Here is a 20,033-nt window from a genome sequence, read left to right on the forward strand (position 1 = left end):
ATCGAGTGTCGAGCTCAGCTGGAGCACTGGCAGGGCGTGGCGAGGATCTGCGAGCTTGGCAAACAGGAGGAGCTCCAGGAACTGCAAAAACAATGCGACCAGGAGATTCAGTCCTTGCAGGAGGCTCTGAGAGGTGAGGAGGGAGAGAGAGGGAGGGATGAAGGATTGTGGTCACCTGAGGCACAAGTCTGTTTGCAGATTGTTGATTAATCATGGAACTTCTGTGGAGAGAAGCCACAATGCGTCTTTACAGGAGTAGCTCATCCAAAAATAAAAACTTATGTCAATATTTACTCAGTTCCATGTCATTCCAAACCTGTTTTTCTGTGAAACACAAAAGGAGGAGAACACTTTTTTTCCATACAACATGATAGGAATGATAGCAAAAGTGCAAATCACCATAAAAAATACACTATTGAAGTTGGCATAAGATGGAAAATGGCATTGTCTTTTCTTATCTATTGTGACATATGGCTTCTTTGATGAGAAAAATGTTTTTAGGGTGGCACTTGATTTTGATTGGATCATTGGATTTTTGTAATTTTTTTATTGTGAGTGAATTTAAAAAGAATGATGACATGCATGAATAAATCATGTATGTTCTAAAAAAAAATCAGTTTTGATGTTATGGTGACTTTAAAAATGTGTATATACAAAGTGTTCTGTAGTAATTCTTCAGCCAGTCATTATTTTTGAATAATAACAATTTTCAGTCTGTTCATCGCACAACGCTGTCAGAATACTTCTGACTCCAAAATAAGGGAGAGTATATGATGAGTTTGTTTTTTTTTAATTTTTGATTATTGCGAATTACCAAATCCTTTCAATTTTGCTTGATATAAAAAGTGACCCTTTTTTCTCCATTTATTTTTGTGAACATTTTATCTGTACACATATTTTATGACCTCATGGTCTTCTATATTTTAAAAAGTTATTGTACTTTACTATACAGAATAAAAAGGCCGCTGATAACAAACTCACTTGCCACAAGTTGTGATTCACAAAACCCCATCCAATTACCAAGTACAGTAATGCAGCAAAATAAAAAACCTGCCAATGAAATGAAATTATAACAGAATAGCCTAATATAGGAAAACACAAATTCATAACTTAAAAATACATAATAAAATTACTATAAAGCAAATAAATAAACAAAAAATAAAAGGGGGTGCTTAACTGTCTATAGAGCCAGCTAGTATATTATCCAAAAAGGGCCAATATTACCTTGTCAAAGGTCTTTAAGGAGCCTGTGAGTGCACAAATCTTGAGCTTTATACATGTAAACAACACCTCTTTAATTCACTAATAAAAGGTGGGGGTGAAATGTGTTTCCACTTTAAAGTATTAAGATGTGCAGCTAATAAATTATCTTTAATCAAAATGCAACTCACTTCTCATTTAAGGCTGCTTTAATGCCAATCGCATTCAGATCTTTCTGAATGCAACAACATTCTATGCAACACTCACTTTTCACAATCCAATTAACAACCAAATTCCTGTGGCTCAAACGATAGAGCATAACGCTAGCAATGCCATGGACATGGGTTTGATTCCCAAGGAATGCATGAACTGTTAAAATGTGCACCTTGAATGCAGTGTAAGTCACTTTGGATAAAAACATCTGCCAAATACGTAAATATGAATGCAACTGATAAAATAAAACTAACATCTTTTATCTTGTTTGATAAGCCGTTGCATTTATTATAGAAGTATGTTACAATTCAGAAGTTCAGTTGGTTGCAGTTTCATTTCATTTGCCAACTGGCATGTCATGAAATGAAATTTAACCCAAAGAATTGTTATTGACAGGGAATGTGTTTCAGTATTACTTTGTGACTGATCCCATTTTTTTCACATCCTGTTTTTTTCTCCGTCTTAGAAACTGCTGCGCAGTATGAAGCTAGAATATCTGTTCTGCAGTCAGAACGGGCACAGTGGAGGAGAGTCACTTCACCCCAGGACACTAAGGTTTGTTATCTAAGTACTGAGGCCAAGACTGATGTTTTTGACACATTATGGGTCCGTTTCCCTCAAAGATCTTTCGGTTTCTCTATTAAAATGCCCATAAGTCACTTCTGCATTTTACACATTTCATTGTGCATGCAGGGCATCTCTAAAAAGGGCAAGGTGGAGGGTACCTCTCCTCCACAGGGTGGTTCCCCTCCCCTGAGAGCTGCTGACCATGAGGGCTCAGGGTCAGACTCTGATCCACTGGAGCTGATGGCAGAGACTTCAGATACAGAGACAACAGGCCTTATGATGGACTACTTTCCCCGGCACTGTGACTCTGCCTCCCTGTCTTCTTTCTCTCTGGACACACCCTCTTTGCCCCGACATCTGCCCCCTCAAGATGACACCGCCTCCCTGGTGTCCACAGGAACACTGGTGCCTGAAGCTATCTACCTGCCACCACCGGGACACAGACTGGTCACGCATGCAGACTGGGACCAATTGCAAGCACAAGTCAGTATACGTCTAGTTTTTCTAGCAGGTTTCCCACGACCATTGAAAACTGTATATGGAGATTTTAGGATTGTGATTGCCAAGCCTGGAAAATTAAAAAAGTACCAAAAAATTAGGTTTCTTAGGTACGCTTGGCTCTAGAATACTTAAAGGGATCATGAACTGCCTCTGTTTTTTATTTCATACTGTTCTCTGATGTCCACCTATAATGTTATCAAGATTTTGACATCGTAATTTAGAGATTATAGGCTATTTTCTGTCCTGTTTTTAACCCCATAATCAGAACCCTCTGTATAGACTTGGAAATAAACGCCCACTGCTATGATTGCCTAACAGGTGTATGTTTGACAGCCTACATTCTTCATAGATGGGTGCTGCTGGGATTTAGGTTAAAAATGCATAAATACTCAGTACATATAAAATGATCGGTTTAACAGACAAAGCAATAGTGACTATGTAATGAAAACAGTTACTCACACTTGAGTGCTGTGACATTCAAACAAAGATCAATAACTATAAAGATAAAGATATTACCGTCCACACCAGTGGACGATGTGGTCTGTTTATTTTAAGCGCACATAGCAGGATGGATTCTGATTGGGCGTCATGGTTTTTATCAATTTATCAATATATATATGCATTTCATCAGTTGGAAAAAAATCATTCTGAAAGTGATTCCAACGATATCGTTTCTCTATAGCTGTGCTCCGGACTCTGCTATTCTTTAATACTGAGAACAATTTTTATAACTATATCTTTATAGTTATCATCCTTGGTGTGAACAAGCCTTTACTGTCAGATCCAATATAGTCAGCACAGCATTGTCTCTTAGTTTCAATCTTTCTGAAAATCCTGCATCGAATCGTGCTGGATCTTCATTAAAAATAAAGTTCAGTCATTCTTTCCTAATATTGGTATTCCAAGGAAGGTAATGCAAATACTGTTTTTTTCCACAACTTGGCACTGCACAGCATCTTGTTGACTTAAGAGCATCTTTATTGTTTGGTTTCTGTGTAGACTTGTGCGTTCGCCTCTCTAGTAAACTCTAGGCTACATGTGCAAATCGGTGGGCGGGGTTAAACAGACAGTGATGTTAATGATTTTCTGCTGAGGCGATGCTTTATGAGTCAATGCATGATGTCACCATCTCTCAACTAACTTGTTGAATCTTATATCATGGCATTTTTAGCTTGTAGAGCTTCAAGAGGAGGTGACAGAGCTTAAAAAGCAGAAAGCTGAGCTGGAGAAAGAACTGGATGTGCAAAGTACAGAGACACAAAAACAGGTACAGAAACTGTTTCTTCTTTCGCCACACAGACCAAATAAAAACACAGCCAGAATTAGTTGCATTGCTTAACTGTCTTTACTCTCTCTTTTAATCAATTTAATGCATTGTTGCAGAATAAAATTGTATAAAAATCTTAATGACCCCAAACCTTTGAGTGGAAAAATATAATATAATATAATATTATTTTTCAGTTTGGTTTAATTGCTTTGAGCATATACCACGATATAGCATATCTACAGATGATTACATTCAAAGCAATGTTATATATTGATATCTTTTGTCTTTTTGTCTATTGCAGTTGTCTGTGCTTCAGTCTCAGGTGCAAACTTCTGAGACCCTTCTTCAAGATCTACAGAAATCATTTAGCCAGTCACAAAATGCCGTTCAGAGCAGATTGGTGAGTAGCAGATGAATGGTCCAATCAAAGGGCAGCAGGAATCCATGATCCAACATCTTGATGAGATCACAAACTCTTAAAGAGTATTCTTTCACGCAGGCAGAGCTGTCTTACTCTCAGAAGAGAGTTTGTAATGAACTCTCCAAGTTGAAAGGTGAAGACACTGATGTGGATGAAAATAGCCTTCCACCCTGCAGTCCAACGCTAGAGGTATGTGAGTGAGTGTGTGTTTACAAGCGCATTTGACGAAAGGAGGCCAGAGGTATGGCACAATTGAATGTTTGAATGTGTGTGTGTGTGTGTTTGTCTTAAGTCAGTGTGTATCTCTATGCATAGGCAGCTCACTGTGAGGAGAGGCTTCGTATTGAAATAGTCAACCTACAGGAACAGCTGGAGACACGCACAGAAGAGAGCGGTCTGTCTATATTACATTTATGTATTTGGCATGTATGTATTTTGTATTGGTATGTATTTTGACTGCTTTCCCTCACAGTTCCTAAAACATTTGAATAAAATGTTTCACAGTAAATCATTTGAATCATTGTCTGCCATTTGTCCTGTTTGTTGAAGCTTTTGATTGTGTTTTCTCTTCAATTACATGTTCTCCTTTGTGTCTCTTCTCCTCATCTTTCTTGTCACATCTGCTTCTCCAGAAATCTTAGAAGGTAAGTCATGCATACTTTCACTTTTACTTTTTGTCAATAGTGTAGATCCTAGTTGTTGTATGAGAGTAGGTGTTGATATTTTAGTGTATTACCGTGAAACTGTGTCCAGTGTCAGTTTGTGACTGAAATCTCTCTCCCTCAGTTAAGCTTGCCAGCCTGACAGTAGAGGCAGACCGCATACAGATCCAAAAGGAAAAGGTATGGCAGCCTTTAATTCTAAAGAGTCATTTCTTGTGTGTTTTTGTGTATGTATCTCTGCTTGACTCATTTAATCAGACTACCCATAGTTCAGAAAATGTTTACACAATATTACAAAAAGGAAAAATGGTTCGCTTTATAATTGGATGCACGCACAAAGTAAAGGGTTGCTCCACCCCAAATTGAAAATTTTGTCATTAATCATAATCACTTATGAACCCCCATGTCGTTCCAAACCCGTAAGAGCTTTGTTCGTCTTCGGAACACAATTTAAGATATTTTGGATGAAAACCGGGAGGCTTGTGACTGTCCCATTGACTGCCAAACAATTAACACTTAACACAATTAAGGCCCAGAAAAGTATGAAAGACATCGTCAAAATAGTCCATCTGCCATCAGTGGTTCAATCTGAATTTTATGAAGCGACGAGAATACTTTGTACGCAATAACAGACAATGGGACAGTCACAAGCCTCCCAGTTTTCATCCAAATTATCTTAAATTGTGTTCCGAAGACGAAAGAAGCTTTTGCGGGTTTGGAACGACATGGGGGTAAGTGATTAATGACGAAAGTTTCATTTTGGGGTGGAGTAACCCTTTAAACATGCACGTAATGAGGTCACATGACAACATGGCAGCATAGTGTTGTTTGAAAAGTTTGTTGTATAATGCTGTTTGTGTTCAACATTGTTCAGTATGTACAATGCAGTATGTTAGTATGAGAACGTATCCATTGTCCCATCTGTGTGTGCAGTTAGAGGCTGAGCTGCAGGAGTGTCGTGTGGAGGTGCAGGGTCTGCGAGTGGCGCTTTCTCACCTTCAGAAGGAGAACAAATCTCACATCCAGGAGAAGGTATGCCTGCATCTTGGTGTGAATAGGTATATATGACTGAATTTGATTATATAGTAGTTTACATCTCTCTATGTCTGTCTTTCAGGCAGCATTGCAGCAGCAGTGTTTAGAGTATCGCAGTCAGGTGATCAGTCTGCGCTCTCAACTAGACACTAGTCAAGCTGTGCAGAAGGATTTTGTGCAGCTGTCGCAGTCACTGCAGGTACTTCACTGATTTAAGATCAGCATTGAGTTCATACTCTTCTTTATGTTGCAAAAACACTGCAGGCTCTGTTGACACAATTCATCAATTGTTGATGGTACACATAAGACTGTGTCCTAACCAGTGATGGTAATACGGCGTTATAAATAAACGGCGTTACTAACGGCGTTATTTTTTTCAGTAACGAGTAATCAAAGGAATTACTGTTTCCCCCGTCCGTTACAACGCTGTTACAGTTACTGACAATAAAATGTGGCGTTACTATAATTTATTATATTATTAGAATTGTATTTTTCAATTCATCTGAATGGATGTGCAGTGTAGCTGTATTTGACGTACCGTAAACTCTAGTGTGAAGGCGCACGGCTCGCCGTCGCTTTGTCTCACACACCCGCAAAGAAAGATACAGAGCAAGAGAGTCTTTCATAACATGCAGAATTGATGCGCTACATGTAAACAATATTATTTGTTGTATTTTCCTGTCAAAATAACAGAGTTCCTTTGGAATTCTTCAGCTTTTAAGAACTGCCAGGTTCTCCGATAGTGGGCGGAACTAATGCGCAAACGACAATCTCATTGGCTGGCGCTCAGCTATTATCATCCCTGTTTTGATTAAAGCAAATCAATTCGAGCGAACGCAGACTACGTGATTAATATTCATGAACCCAGCAGCTCATTAATCTTTAATGCATTTTACCTTGTTGTTAGTAGTAGAATTTGTAGTAGTTTTATAAAAAAATTTCCCCCTTTTTTTATAGAAACACTAAATGACAAACAATATCTTAAGCACCACCACCAGTCAACAAGTTCAGTCAACATGACAAATATGCATTCATACTTGGTTATTCTAATTACTAAAGTTCTGTCATCATATAATGCTAAAACCAATCATAAGGGTCAGTTTTTTCGAAATTGAGATTTATACAGCATATGAAAGCTGGATAAATAAGCTTTCCATTGATGTATGGTTTGTTAGGATCGGGCAATATTTGGCTGAGATACAACTGTTTGAAAAAAAATCAAAATATTGAGAAAATCGCCTTTAAAGTGATCTAAATGAAGTCCTTAGCAATGCATATTACTAATAAAAAATGAAGTTTTGATATATTTACAGTAGGAAATTTACAAAATATCTTCATGGAACATGATCTTTACTTAATGTCCTAATGATTTTTTACATAAAAGAAAAATCAATAATTTTGACCCATGCAATGTATTTTTGGCTATTACTACAAATATACCCCAGCGTCTTAAAACGTCCAGGGTCACATATTATAATACTTGACTGCCTGATGCTAAGTGTCAGTAGATAAATAGTGTAGATTAATGTACAATGTTTTATAATAATAATTTATTCTATTTAGTGTCCATTTCATTAATTTATCATATTTAATAATTCATATATTTAATAGTTATTTGATATTTGAACATTTAAATAAATAAAAAGTAACGCAACAGTTACTTTCCCTGGTAATTAGTTACTTTTATAATGATGTAACTCAGTTACTATTTGTGAGAACTAATTAGTAACTAGAACTATAATTAATTACTTTTTTAAAATAACGTGCCCAACACTGGTCCTAACTACATGATTTCTACTCTGATTTTGACATTGCAGATAAATCTTCAAGATCTGTAGCAACAACCTTAAGCATAGTTTTTGAAATCTTTCTTCTCCGTATTCTCAGGTGAAACTGGAGCAGATTCGCCAGGCAGAATCTTTGAACCAAGTGAAGCACATTCTAGGGGAGGAGATTGAATACACTGATTTGCCTGCAGATGCCACATGAAACAATATAAGAATAGGTGACATTTTGGCCAACCAAAGGGAAGAGACTCTGGTGGAGAAGGAGGCGGTCCTCAAAAAGGGCCAAGCTGAGGTGGGCTGCCTACATGTCACTGTAGGTTTCTTTTTCATGAAGAACTAAACAGCCATTCCAGCACTCATGGGTTCACAATTCTTCTAATGGACTCAAAGCATATGGGGAAAACATGATTCCTTATCAATCTGGACAAACTGGAATTGCTAATACTTGAATTTTGTGAAGAGCTAATATACTGACTACTAGCTGACTAGACTTAATGCTATTGCAGTGTAAGTTTTATCTTCCTGGTCTAATCCTTCTTTCCTAATAGATACTGATGGATATATATATATTTCAGCAGCAAAATAAAAACCATAAAAACATACTGGGGGCAATTGAAACTTTTAGAATATGTATTTTTTCTCAGACTACTACAGATCTACCTGTTATCACTATAAGAAAAAAATCTATGTGCCAAAGTAACAGTATAATTAATAAATATGTAATGAGAAGGACTATCATAATATTTAATATTATTCCACATAATATCGGAATATTTCTCACCTTTGTGTGGTACTAATTATTTTAAATAATCTTAAATAATGTCTTAAACGTCAAAAACATAATTGTTTGAAATGAGATGCAACCTTTTTACTACACTATTTTAATAAGCAAAGTGTAATTAGCTGTTGACTAAATGCTAGTTTTACAATATATTAGTGTTTTAAAGATTACATTTTTGAATTCATACCATTTTTATTCATAAGTAGTTACAATTGCCCTCAGTTTCACAGCCATGATGAAATCTTTGATATCCACCAGCAACAGTGTTAGCATATTCCTTTTATGTTAACTTAAAGCCAACAACCAAGAGATAAAATAAATATTACTTTAAATTAAATGCATTAGAAAATATTACCCCTAAAATATTTTTGTACCTCAAATGGTTTTTGTTTTGAAACTTTATTCCAAAGTGAAATATGCATACTTGCTGTTCTCAGACAGATGCCTCCTGCTATAATACTACCTACCCTACTATAATTATTTGTATAATTAATTGTGGATTCAATTTAAGGCCAAAGTCACTTTAATGGAAGCATCTGGTGCCTGAGCCAATGAACAGTAGAAGATCAATGGTATGTTAAAGAGTTGATAAAACACTAAATCTGATTGAATGGGGCTAATAAATGTTAATTCATATATATGTTGCACAACGTTTGTAACAAATCTGAGTCCATTACATATGTATGAAAAATAAAGATTAAACTAAAAGACAGTAACAGATCACGCATGTTTTTTATACACATCTTTATTTTAAGAATACCGTTTTCATTAGAATATACCGTATATATTAAATTAAGTCTTAATACATATACATAACACATTTTACTTAAATATTTTTTTCCTTTGTTCTATAAGGTTTTAGATTTTCTGGATGATTTTCACTGGTTCACAGTGGTTTTTGTTTTCTCTCCTGGCGAACTTCATTTTTCTGCTTTGGAGTGCTGCTTTTATCATTGCTTCTTCGCTTTTTCAGTCCCACTTTTTGGACACTAGATTCTCATCTTTCTCTGTTCAAGAAAATAAGTTATGTGAGACAGGATGATTTAAAGATAGCCCACAACACTACTGTGAATTTTAAATAATCTAGACACACATTGCTTTGAAGCACATAATCATAAATGTATAGTCTTAACAGTCGTAATTACATTTTTAAATATGGAAATATTCTTTAAACTAACTGTAGCATATGTGAGGAAGAGATTAGCATTAACACTGCATTTTCCCTGCTGATAATGATATTAAGATTCTACAGTGGCATCTATTGCTATATGGAGCATTAATGTACAGTCTTTCACTGATTCAGCAGTCATGAGGTCTGAGGAGCTCCATGACTGACACTAGAGTATATATCAATCAACAAGCCAAAGAATGTAGCACAGTTTGTCCATACACAAAGAGACACAGGGATGCAGGCAGGCACGGACAGAGAGGATTGTGGGATACCTTGCTTTGTTACAGGAATATTGAGGGGAACAGGATTAGGCTGGAATGAAATAAAAAGGGGTTGAACAGGGGATTGAGTGAGGAGGAGAAGGGTAAAGAGGAGGAATATTTACACCACCAGAAGAAATGTAGTGCAGAGAAGAGGGTTCAAAAAAGAGGACAAGAGATAAGTAAAGGAGAATACAATTTTAAAAGGGATATGAATAAGTCATACTAGGAATTTATATTTGCTTGTTATACAGTTAGTCAGGATTTCATTGCATACAGTAAGTTGATGAAGTATTTAGTTATGAATTTGTATGTTACTTTAAATATGCTTAGTATGTTTATTTTAAATATTAATATCCATTTCTTTTATTAACAAAAATGTATTAATCATTTGTAAATCTTAAAAAAAAAAGATAATATTTTAACTAAATGTGTGATTTGTTTGTGTGTTTTTAATGGTTACTTACGCTCCAAGTAGTTACGGGCAACAAACTTAAGCAGCTCGTCAATAAGGATGACAGGGAAGGAAAGCTTCAGTACAACGATCCACTTGTCCAAATTGAGATGGGTTAGCTTGAAGATCATCTGTTAGAGGGAAAGGCAGAGATTAGCAAATGAGAGATTATAACAGTTGGATTAAAACAGAATGATGTGATAATTTAATTAAATGAATTGAAGTGAATTAATAAAAGAATTAGAATATTGCTACTTTATTTTGTAATGGATTTCTAGTTGAATCAGTGTTTGGGACTTCCATTTTTTTGCCCTTCTGTCACTAACTTCCCTCCTTGTCATTGACATGGATGTATTGTACATCATTGATTACGTTGCATAAGTGCCCACTACTGGCGGAACCATTGCAATGGGTTGAAGTGGAACATCTAAGCCCTTGATCAGTTGAAATCTGCTATGGAGTTGATTTATTTCTTACGTTTTACCTTAAGAATTTGTTTGATGCAGCATTCTATCTGTATATAGGTATGCTTGGGCTGTTTTAAATATTTGTAAAAATCATTTATATATTATAGAGTTGTTTGGGGTGGAAATGAATTAAACGCAATCTGTGGTGATGTCACAATCGTGTTGAATTGTGGTCTATGGAGCAACCTGAAGTGTAATTATAAAGTAGATTTGCTCCCTCTATCAAAATCGAGGGGTCGAGGGTCTGTCCATATAAACTTCCCTCCTCCACTTCACCAAGTGGAACTCACTTGAAAATGGCAGCGGGGATTCCCCTGAGGGAAAGTGCTTGGGAAAGTTTGCTAGTGTATGTCTAAAAGCGAACGCAGCCTTGGACATGAGAAGTGTCTCCTGGCTGGGCCTGATCATGGTCACCTAATGCTCCTGGGCACACGTCTTTAATCACCCCCTAGTGGCAGCCCTTTTAGTCTGCATAGCAATAATTCTAAACGCATGAACTAAACCGAATTCAGCATGCTGGATGGACGCAGTACTTACGGGCAGAGGGTCCACATAGATGATCATGAAGTGAAGAGACATGGAGAGACTCATGGCTCCCACCAACCACAAATTGCTCCATGGAGGCATACGCAGCAGAGACTGATTCTCAGATAAACTGCAAAACCATGCACCAATGTATGTTAAAATCAGCATAAAAACATTTATGATCAGCTGCTTTATGATGTTTGGATTTGGTAAGTGCTGACCTGTTCAGCGCGTTGCACATCTCAATGGTGACCAAGACAGACAGAGCCATTGTCATGGGTGGAGCGGCCTCGAACACTTCGCACTCAATGCCAGCAAAGTCCTCATTCTCAGCAGTGCACTGCATGAAGTGGGACTGAGGACAAAGAATAAGCACAACATTATTATTTTATTGTGAAATGTACCACATTGTTACTGTCATTTATAGTTATCAATTGTTTCATTCTCAACATTCAGAGACATCAGCCATCAATTATTGCATCCCTGAAACATTAGATTCTCACCAGCTGGTAGAAGGAGACCATGGGGCCATCGTCAGAGTAAAGGAACCACCAGCCAGCAGCAGCGACAGTTGCAGCACCAACATAACCTGAGAGAGAGAGAGATTAAACAGAATCTGTAATGCAATCTTGAGGTAATCAGGTACAATATCACTGAATACATGGTGAACATAAAATAGATCAGGGATGAAGCAGAAATATGGAAAGCAGCACACCTCCAATGGCCAGGTATCTGAAGAATAGCCAGCCAGAGATGAGGGGCTCTTTGGGGGAGCGGGGAGCCTTGCCCATGATGTCCAAATCAGGGGGGTTGAATCCCAGAGCGGTGGCAGGCAGACCGTCAGTCACCAGGTTAACCCACAGAAGCTGAACTGGGATCAGAGCCTCAGGAAGACCAAGAGCAGCAGTCAGGAAGATACTGAAGAAGATGGAGAAAATAAATCAGGTTTAGAGTAAACCTATTCCCGATTCCAGAGGGTAAATGTGTAAGAGAGAGACTGTCACTCACCACACGACCTCTCCGACGTTGGAGGAGATGAGGTAGCGGATGAACTGCTTCATGTTGTTGTAAATGGCTCTGCCCTCCTCAACGGCAGCCACGATGCTGGAGAAGTTGTCGTCGGCCAGGACCATCTCAGAGGCTGACTTGGCAACAGCAGTGCCAGAGCCCATGGCAATGCCAATCTCCGCCTTCTTCAGAGCAGGAGCATCATTCACACCATCACCAGTCTGGAAAGCGTGTAGAGGAGGTAGGGAGTAGCAAAAAAAGCAAGCATGTTAAATATATTTGGGCTTTTCTGACATTTGCTTTAATTTGCTCCATTCAGTTCCCTTACCATGGCAGTGATCTCATCAAAACCCTGAAGGAACTCAACGATCTTGCTCTTGTGGGAGGGCTCAACACGAGCATAACAGCAGGCTTTACGCACAGCCTCTCTCTGCTGGGCCAGTGGCAGGTCATCAAACTCGCGGCCAGTGAAAGCACGGCCTGTCACGTCCTCATCATCACCGAAGATGCCAATACGGCGGCAGATAGCCACAGCGGTACCCTTGTTATCACCTGGGGAAAATAAATTATATTTTCAGGATTATTGCATTGTATTACCTATTATGCATTTTTAATAGGTTTTCTGTCAGCACTTATTTGAGTATCGAACATGATTCACCTGTGATCATAATCACACGGATACCAGCAGCCCTGCACAGCTCAATGGATCCAACAACCTCTTTACGAGGAGGATCCAGCATACCAACGCAACCCACGAAGGTGAGATCAGTCTGTGAGGAAAGCAAAAAAAAGTAGGGGTTACCTTCATCAAAATTCAGTTATCATGTTAGTTGGAATACAAATTATGTGTTTTTCTTTCACACAAATACCTCATATTCAACAAACTTGGTGGAGTCCTCCAAGTTCATCTCCTCCTTTCTCAGAGGGTTGTCACGGGTTGCCAGTGCCAGGCAACGCAGGGTATCACGGCCAGTTCCCCATTCCTTGATCACAGCCATGATCTTATCCTTAACTGGACCAGTTAGTGGCACACGGGTGGTTCCAACACGCACATAGGCACATCTGTCAATCACACCCTCAGGAGCACCCTACAACAATAACGACTTTGTGATTTAGATTCTCTTTAAGATATTTAATTTAATAGGTTGTTTTAAGGATTGGTCTTACCTTGATAAACATCTTGTTTCCAACAGGGGCCTTGGAGGCCTTTGCAGGGGAGCAATAGACGGACATGGACTTCCTGTCACGAGAGAACTCAAGAGTAAATTCCTTCTTCATAAGCTGCTTGATCACCTAGAAAACCAAGAGAAGCAGAGAAGCATAGAATTAAATGAAAATTATATCTTGGAGTATGAACTTGACATTTATGACCCTGGACCACAAATCCAGTCTTAAGTCGCTGGGGTATATTTGTAGCAATAGCCAAAAATACATTGTATGAGTCAAAATTATCCATTTTTATTTTATGCCAAAAATCATTAGGATATTAAGCAAAGATCATATTCCATGAAGATATTTTGTAAATTTACTACTGTAAATATATCAAAACTTAATTTTTGATATGTAATATGCATTGTTAAGAACTTAATTTGGACAACTTTAAAGGCGATTTTCTCAATATTTAGATTTTTTGCACCCTCAGATTCCAGATTTTCAAATAGTTGTATCTCAGCCAAATATTGTCTGATCCTAACAAACCATATATCAATGGAAAGCTTATTTATTGAACTTTCAGAAGGTGTATAAATCTCAATTTTGAAAAATGTACCCTTATGACTGGTTTTGTGGTCCGGGGTCACATTTGAACTATTACAAAACATCTGACCATAAGTGTGTAGAAGCACCACTATCATCGATATGCTTTTGATATTTCAGTCATAAATTAGGGCTAATACAGCTGAGGGACACAGTAAAGTGGACCAACATGAACTTAAAGAGCTCCGAAGAGGCTGAGATACTTACAGTGCAGCATGTGTTGGCTCTCTCCACCTTGGACAGACCACGGACATCAGTGTTGAACACGTTCATCTTTTCAACCAGGCAGCACAGGGCGGTCTCTGTAGCTTCTCCCACTTTCTCATAGATTCCTTTAGACTGTAAGACAAGAGAGTGAGACTTAAGCTCAGTTGTTGCTCCACAAACGGAAGATCTTTCATGAAAACAGAATAAATGTTTACTTCATTGTAGTCCAGAGAGGAGTCATTGCACAAGGCGCAGATGGTTGCCAGCTCAACAAGGCCATCATACTGACCACACTTGACAGGAAGTCCACTCTTAGTACTGTAAAGTAAGGAGAATGGTGAGTCTCTCTGTGTGCGTGTGTTTGCATCACTTTAATGAATATAAAATTACTTACACTTCTCCCTCTGGTGTGTACTTGGATCCAGAAATGTCATACTGGTCAAGAGTCACAGAGTCACCCTCCACCTTCTCAATGACGAACATCTAAATACAAAGAGAACAAAGCTTAAAACATTGTGTAGAGCAGAAGGGTTTCATGGTTGTAGTGAGAGGATTGGTGTATTGGTGCTTGCTTGATTTAGTTTGGAGCAAGACAATGTCTCTCACAAACCTTTGTAACACACATCTGGTTGGTGGTGAGGGTGCCGGTCTTGTCTGAGCAAATGACGGATGTGCAGCCCAGAGTCTCTACAGAGGGAAGAGAACGGACGATGGCGTTCTTCTTAGCCATACGGCGGGTTCCCAAAGCCAAGCAGGTAGTGATGACAGCAGGCAGACCTATATGGAAAAGAAACAGATGTGTCAAATACTCACTGTTGGATTTACTCGATTTATAAAGTCATGAGTCATGAATCTTGTATGAATTTTTCTTTTTGATTTCGCACTGCTGTACCCTGATTTGTATCATGACTTCTGTATTCTTACCTTCAGGGATGGCAGCTACAGCAAGAGCCACAGCGATCTTGAAGTAGTAGACAGCACCGCGGATCCAGGAGCCTCCATGGACGGGGTCGTTGAAGTGGCCGATGTTGATGAGCCAGACAGCCACACAGATGAGGGAGATGACTTTGGAGAGCTGCTCACCGAACTCATCCAGCTTCTGCTGCAAGGGGGTCTTCTCCTGCTCAGTGGCAGCCATCTGGTCACGGATTTTACCGATCTCAGTGGAGACGCCGGTGGCAACCACAACTCCGATAGCCTTGCCAGCAGCAATGTTAGTGCCCTAGGAAAGCGGGAGAATGTTTTAGTGCTAGTGCTAGAGATACCAAAAAGCTGACAAAAGGGAAACTCACAGAGAAAAGCATGTTCTTCTTGTCCTGGTTGACAGCCCTGGGGTCAGGAACAGACTCTGTGTGTTTAATGACACTGACGGACTCACCTGAGAATAAAGTGAGAAAAGAGGTGAGTGAAGGATAAAGATACATGCAATGTTTTTGTGAGTATTGGGAGGCAACTGATCAGATTTTGTAAATCAGAGACAAACCAGTGAGGATAGACTGGTCCACACGCAAAGTTGTGGAGCGGATGGCAGTGATTCTGATATCAGCAGGGACTTTGTCACCAACTACACAGGAAAAAGTTGAGAATTAAGAAGACATATATGAAGAACAATTCATACTTAAACTTATACTAACAGTACAAAAAAATCTTTCTTACTGAGTTTAGCCAAAGACTATAGAAATACAAAGACAGTTTGTCATTGTGTCACTGCAGCAGCCATTAAAAGCTCCGGTACCCATAGAAACCTGAGGCGCATGTGCAGTCATAAGCGCATTATGACTGCGCATGCACATTGGCTGGTCTAACCTGAAAAATATGCTTTTTTAATGTTATTTGAGCATAAGAACCAACATTGATGGGGCAGTTCATTTCAGATTTTGTTGCTGATTTGAAATATGTAATTTAATTGCGAGTTCAGCAAGCAGTTTTTGTGATTTCAGGATTCTCGCATTCTTTTAGATAAGCCGGGAGAAGTTGCAAATATGGCCGCCAAATTAACAGACTTTCCTTGAAAGGGACTTTAGTTTAGCTTCAACCCTACTTAAACCAAAATACAAAAAAAAAAACATTCAAATCTCTTTGAATGAGGAAACATAAAATTCTCCATAATTGTTCACCAAGCTTGCAATTAAATTTCATGTTCAAAATCACCAATGAAATCTGACAACAACTCTCATAAATGTTGTTTCTTATGCTCATTTTTCAGGCTATGATTGTTTATTTTTCAGCATGCGCAATCTAACAGCCTAGCAGTCCTAGCAGCAACCAGAGCTTCTAACGGCAGCTGCAGTGACGTGATGACTCTACTGATTAGCGATTGGCTCTTTTATTGAGAAGACGGGACAATTCCGCTATATTGCGCATTACACTTTCTCCCACAGGTAAGTAATAGGAGTGCAACATCTTTGTATAACTGAAGTCTTTTTGCTTAAAAACACCTGAACCAGCTGACCAAGGTCTTCAGGACTATAAAAAACATCCAAGCAGATATGTTGGAGCTACTTTGCATGTAAATGGCCCATCAGATTTGGCCTCCTGATCTAGTCTATAGATAATGCCTCTGTCGATAATGTTTGCTGATCTTTTGGTGAAAGATTGAGATTCAAAAGAGGGACCTGATCAAGGGGAAAATACATGAAAGAGAAGAATGACAAGGACAAGCTGACCTTCAACGTGGTGTAAACAAGTGGCCTAGAGAAAATGAGTGATGAGGAAGGAACAGGTGGAAGAGGGAAAGAGAAGGGGCAAGGGATCGAAAGAGGGCAAGTAGAGGAACAGGTGCTGGGATGTATTTATATACAGGCCTTTTCTTTGCTCATGCTCTCGCGGGTTCTTTCAGCCTTTTCTGATCCCATTACTCTGTATTCTTCCTCCCACTGTCTCACACACACACACCCCGTAATTGCCTTAAAAGGACGCTCACACTTTCTCAAGGGCATAAGTCGCATATAGTCCTGTCGCTTCCACACACGTGTCTTATTACTTGACATCATTGTGGTTGCACAGTGTAACAGTTGGCTTGAAGGTGTTGCTTACTCTGCATTTCCATTTTCAGACCATTGCACTGTTCATGTGTGTTAGAGCGTTACGAGGTTATTCTGAGTTAAAGATGCTGTCAGATACTCGTGCCCACTAGTATACCTGACACTTCCACAATGTCTCCAGGAACAATCTCTCTGGCTTTGATCCTCTGTACGCTCTTTCTGTCAGAGCGGTAGACTTTTCCCATCTCTGGCTCATACTCCTTCAGAGCCTCGATGGCGCTCTCCGCATTGCGCTCCTGTGAAAACAAAGTTCTTGATCAGTTCCTGCTCCCCTTAGGATTTTACACCTTGACGTCTCTCTCATACCAAGGGTGTGCATACTTTCCAAATGACTGTTGTGTCAGCTGTATGGACCCTTGATGAAACCTGATCAGTCGCTTGTATTTTTGCCATTGGACCTTTGTGAATACTGCTGTGCCTAACCTTTGGCCTCTGATGTCATTTACACCACTTTAAGTTCTAATGCTTGCATTCACTATGTATTATATATACTGCCCCCCAAAATAGTTTTGGATTTAAGTTACTCTTGAAATGCATATTTTTATTGTATTAGATAACTGCAAGATAATTACAAGTGGTATCTTCAAACAAATGATGCTAGAGCTTTTCTTAGTGATACCTTCAGTTCAGCCATTTACAATTATTTTTTTAACCAACTGGACAAGGTTATTTAACCAGTAGTGGATTTATGAGGTCCATTTCTCTCAATTCACATGTAGTGTAATTGTAAGTGTAGTTAATCCTCACATTACCAGAAAATTTCCAAATACTTTTTGCCTTTGATTTGAACAATATACAGTATCTACTGTCTAATGATTTAAAATCTTATAAACATGTTTTGGTCCAATTTTTTTTTTGATAATTCCTTTTTCTTTTAAATTTCATATTTCTACAATAAGTGCATCTTAGTTTAACATTTTGCCATATTAAATTAATTTAATTTAATTCATTTTTTTGGAGATTGCCTCCACTGTATTTGGGATATAAAATGGATGTTCATATTCACCTGCCATACTCCAACGACAGCATTAGCAATGAGGATGAGAAGGATGACAAATGGCTCAACAAAAGCAGTGACAGTTTCCTCGCCTTCCTCAAACCAGGCCAGTACCTGATGAACATAGAGAGTGTGAGAGAGACCTCCAAGATCCATATGGGAGGTAAAAGAAAATTTTATATTTACAATCCACTTCAGTAGAGTCTGATTAAAGAGACAGTGGATGTATGTATGTGTGTGTGTGTCTGTGTGTATGTGTGTTTGTGAGCGCACTGGTTTGGGTGGTTTATGGGGACACATCTGTATAATGACATGGATATGACAATGTGAAGGTGGTTCATGAGGACACTGCCTATGTCTCCGTAATTCAAAAGGCTTAAAAAAAACATATTAAATGTTTTTTTTGAAAATCTAAAACTGCTCAATATTTTCTGTAATGGGTAGGTGTTAGGTGTGTTTTTTTGTGTGCGCATGCACTCTGAAAGTTTTGCTCAAATAAGTGTAACCCCCCCCCCACACACACACACACACACACACTTCATCTGTACATGAAGTTATGGTTGAGGTCTGTAGCTGAACCTTTTCCATTAATTCTCACGTGTGCATAGTACACGCATCCCTCAATTGATTGTACGTTAGCACCTGCTGTTTGTCTTTCTCTCCCTCACCTTTACAATCTCTCCACCAATCTGTCTTTCATTCCTTCCATCTTTGACTGGCTTAAGGCCACCTTAAAATAACACTCCTTTCCTCTTTCTGTCTTATTCACTCGCTCTCTCTCTTTTTTCTTTTTCTCTCTATTCTTTCTGTGTCCTCGCTTCTCCTCAAAGCTTCTATCCTGGCCTTCTAAGGCCATAATGACAGCTGTGGTAAGGCTCGACGAAGACCTGAACAAAACTGCAGAACTAATGCTGTCTGCTTCATTTATTTCAAAACAGATTTGGAAGAAAGAAAGAACTGCAGTTTTAGTAGAGTGCCATCACTCGTTCATTGTCAGAGCGGCAAGTACTCGGATTTCAAGAGTGGGGGCATGTATGGGTCTGGGACTATGAAAAGATACCTAGCATCTCATGCTAGCAGTATTGTTTCACACAACTATTAGAATTCAATACTACCCAGCACAGATAAACAGCTGGATTACTGTCTACCCATTATATACTCGAGGCTGTAGGGTTACTGGTTAGCTTGATTGACAGGAACGGATGGGAATGTGGGAAATGTGTCCCTGTCCTTCACATTCACGTTATTAATCATTGTCTGTACCTCTAAATGAAACCTTGTCCATTCATTAAAATCGTACAGCTCTGTAACTGTAAACCTAACATAAATCAGTATGACCCAGGCTATGAATGGCTGAATTATTGAAGCATTACCTGTGCAAAGAGAGGTTTCTAAAAGCTGCACGACATGATGTTGTGTAGTTTCTATTTACTTACAAAAGAGATGCAAGCAGCCAACAGCAGGATCCTGACCAAGAGATCTTCAAACTGCTCAACCACCAGCTCCCAGATGCTCTTACCTGAGAGAGAAGGTAATGTTTGATTTTTTTTTTTATATATATATATATAGTTCAATCAGTAAGTCAATATGAACAATTGGTTGGCACACCAAGCATGATCTTTGTTTGACTGAAAAGAGAAGTGCATAAATCAAAAGGAAACTGACTGAAAAAAAAAAACAGAATTAAAGAACTGATGTCAATTCTATGTCT

The 20,033-nt window shown here is 38.7% G+C and overlaps 2 protein-coding genes across 2 annotated transcripts in view; one reads left to right on the forward strand and one right to left on the reverse strand.

Moving 5' to 3' along the window:
- Positions 1-9,148, forward strand: part of LOC306848526 (rab GTPase-binding effector protein 2-like) — a 13,646-nt gene extending 4,498 nt beyond the window's left edge. Inside the window, exons 2-12 of the mRNA XM_079383131.1 lie at positions 1-133; positions 1,880-1,968; positions 2,107-2,463; positions 3,653-3,748; positions 4,050-4,148; positions 4,248-4,358; positions 4,485-4,584; positions 4,956-5,011; positions 5,765-5,863; positions 5,949-6,065; positions 7,754-9,148. The exon at positions 1-133 is cut by the window's left edge and continues 17 nt beyond it. Of these exons, the coding sequence (XP_079239257.1) occupies positions 1-133; positions 1,880-1,968; positions 2,107-2,463; positions 3,653-3,748; positions 4,050-4,148; positions 4,248-4,358; positions 4,485-4,584; positions 4,956-5,011; positions 5,765-5,863; positions 5,949-6,065; positions 7,754-7,855 (1,359 nt within the window). The 3' untranslated portion in view covers positions 7,856-9,148. The remainder of the gene's footprint in view (positions 134-1,879; positions 1,969-2,106; positions 2,464-3,652; positions 3,749-4,049; positions 4,149-4,247; positions 4,359-4,484; positions 4,585-4,955; positions 5,012-5,764; positions 5,864-5,948; positions 6,066-7,753) is intronic.
- Positions 9,149-9,169: 21 nt separating this feature from the next.
- Positions 9,170-19,833, reverse strand: LOC306847795 (sarcoplasmic/endoplasmic reticulum calcium ATPase 1-like). Its single transcript, XM_079381950.1, has 21 exons — positions 19,759-19,833; positions 18,332-18,436; positions 17,423-17,561; positions 15,765-15,845; positions 15,574-15,659; positions 15,206-15,503; positions 14,892-15,058; positions 14,676-14,764; positions 14,497-14,599; positions 14,282-14,413; positions 13,487-13,612; positions 13,189-13,407; positions 12,978-13,089; positions 12,648-12,871; positions 12,320-12,540; positions 12,027-12,229; positions 11,815-11,900; positions 11,533-11,666; positions 11,324-11,441; positions 10,333-10,450; positions 9,170-9,441 (listed from the first exon to the last, which is right to left on the reverse strand). The coding sequence occupies exons 3-21, from the start codon at positions 17,508-17,510 to the stop codon at positions 9,404-9,406; spliced, it is 2,643 nt and encodes an 880-aa protein (XP_079238076.1). The 5' UTR covers positions 17,511-17,561; positions 18,332-18,436; positions 19,759-19,833; the 3' UTR covers positions 9,170-9,403.
- Positions 19,834-20,033: the final 200 nt, after the last annotated feature.

Source organism: Barbus barbus, assembly GCF_936440315.1.
Source record: "Barbus barbus genome assembly, chromosome: 3".
NCBI classification, from domain to species: Eukaryota; Metazoa; Chordata; class Actinopteri; order Cypriniformes; family Cyprinidae; genus Barbus; species Barbus barbus.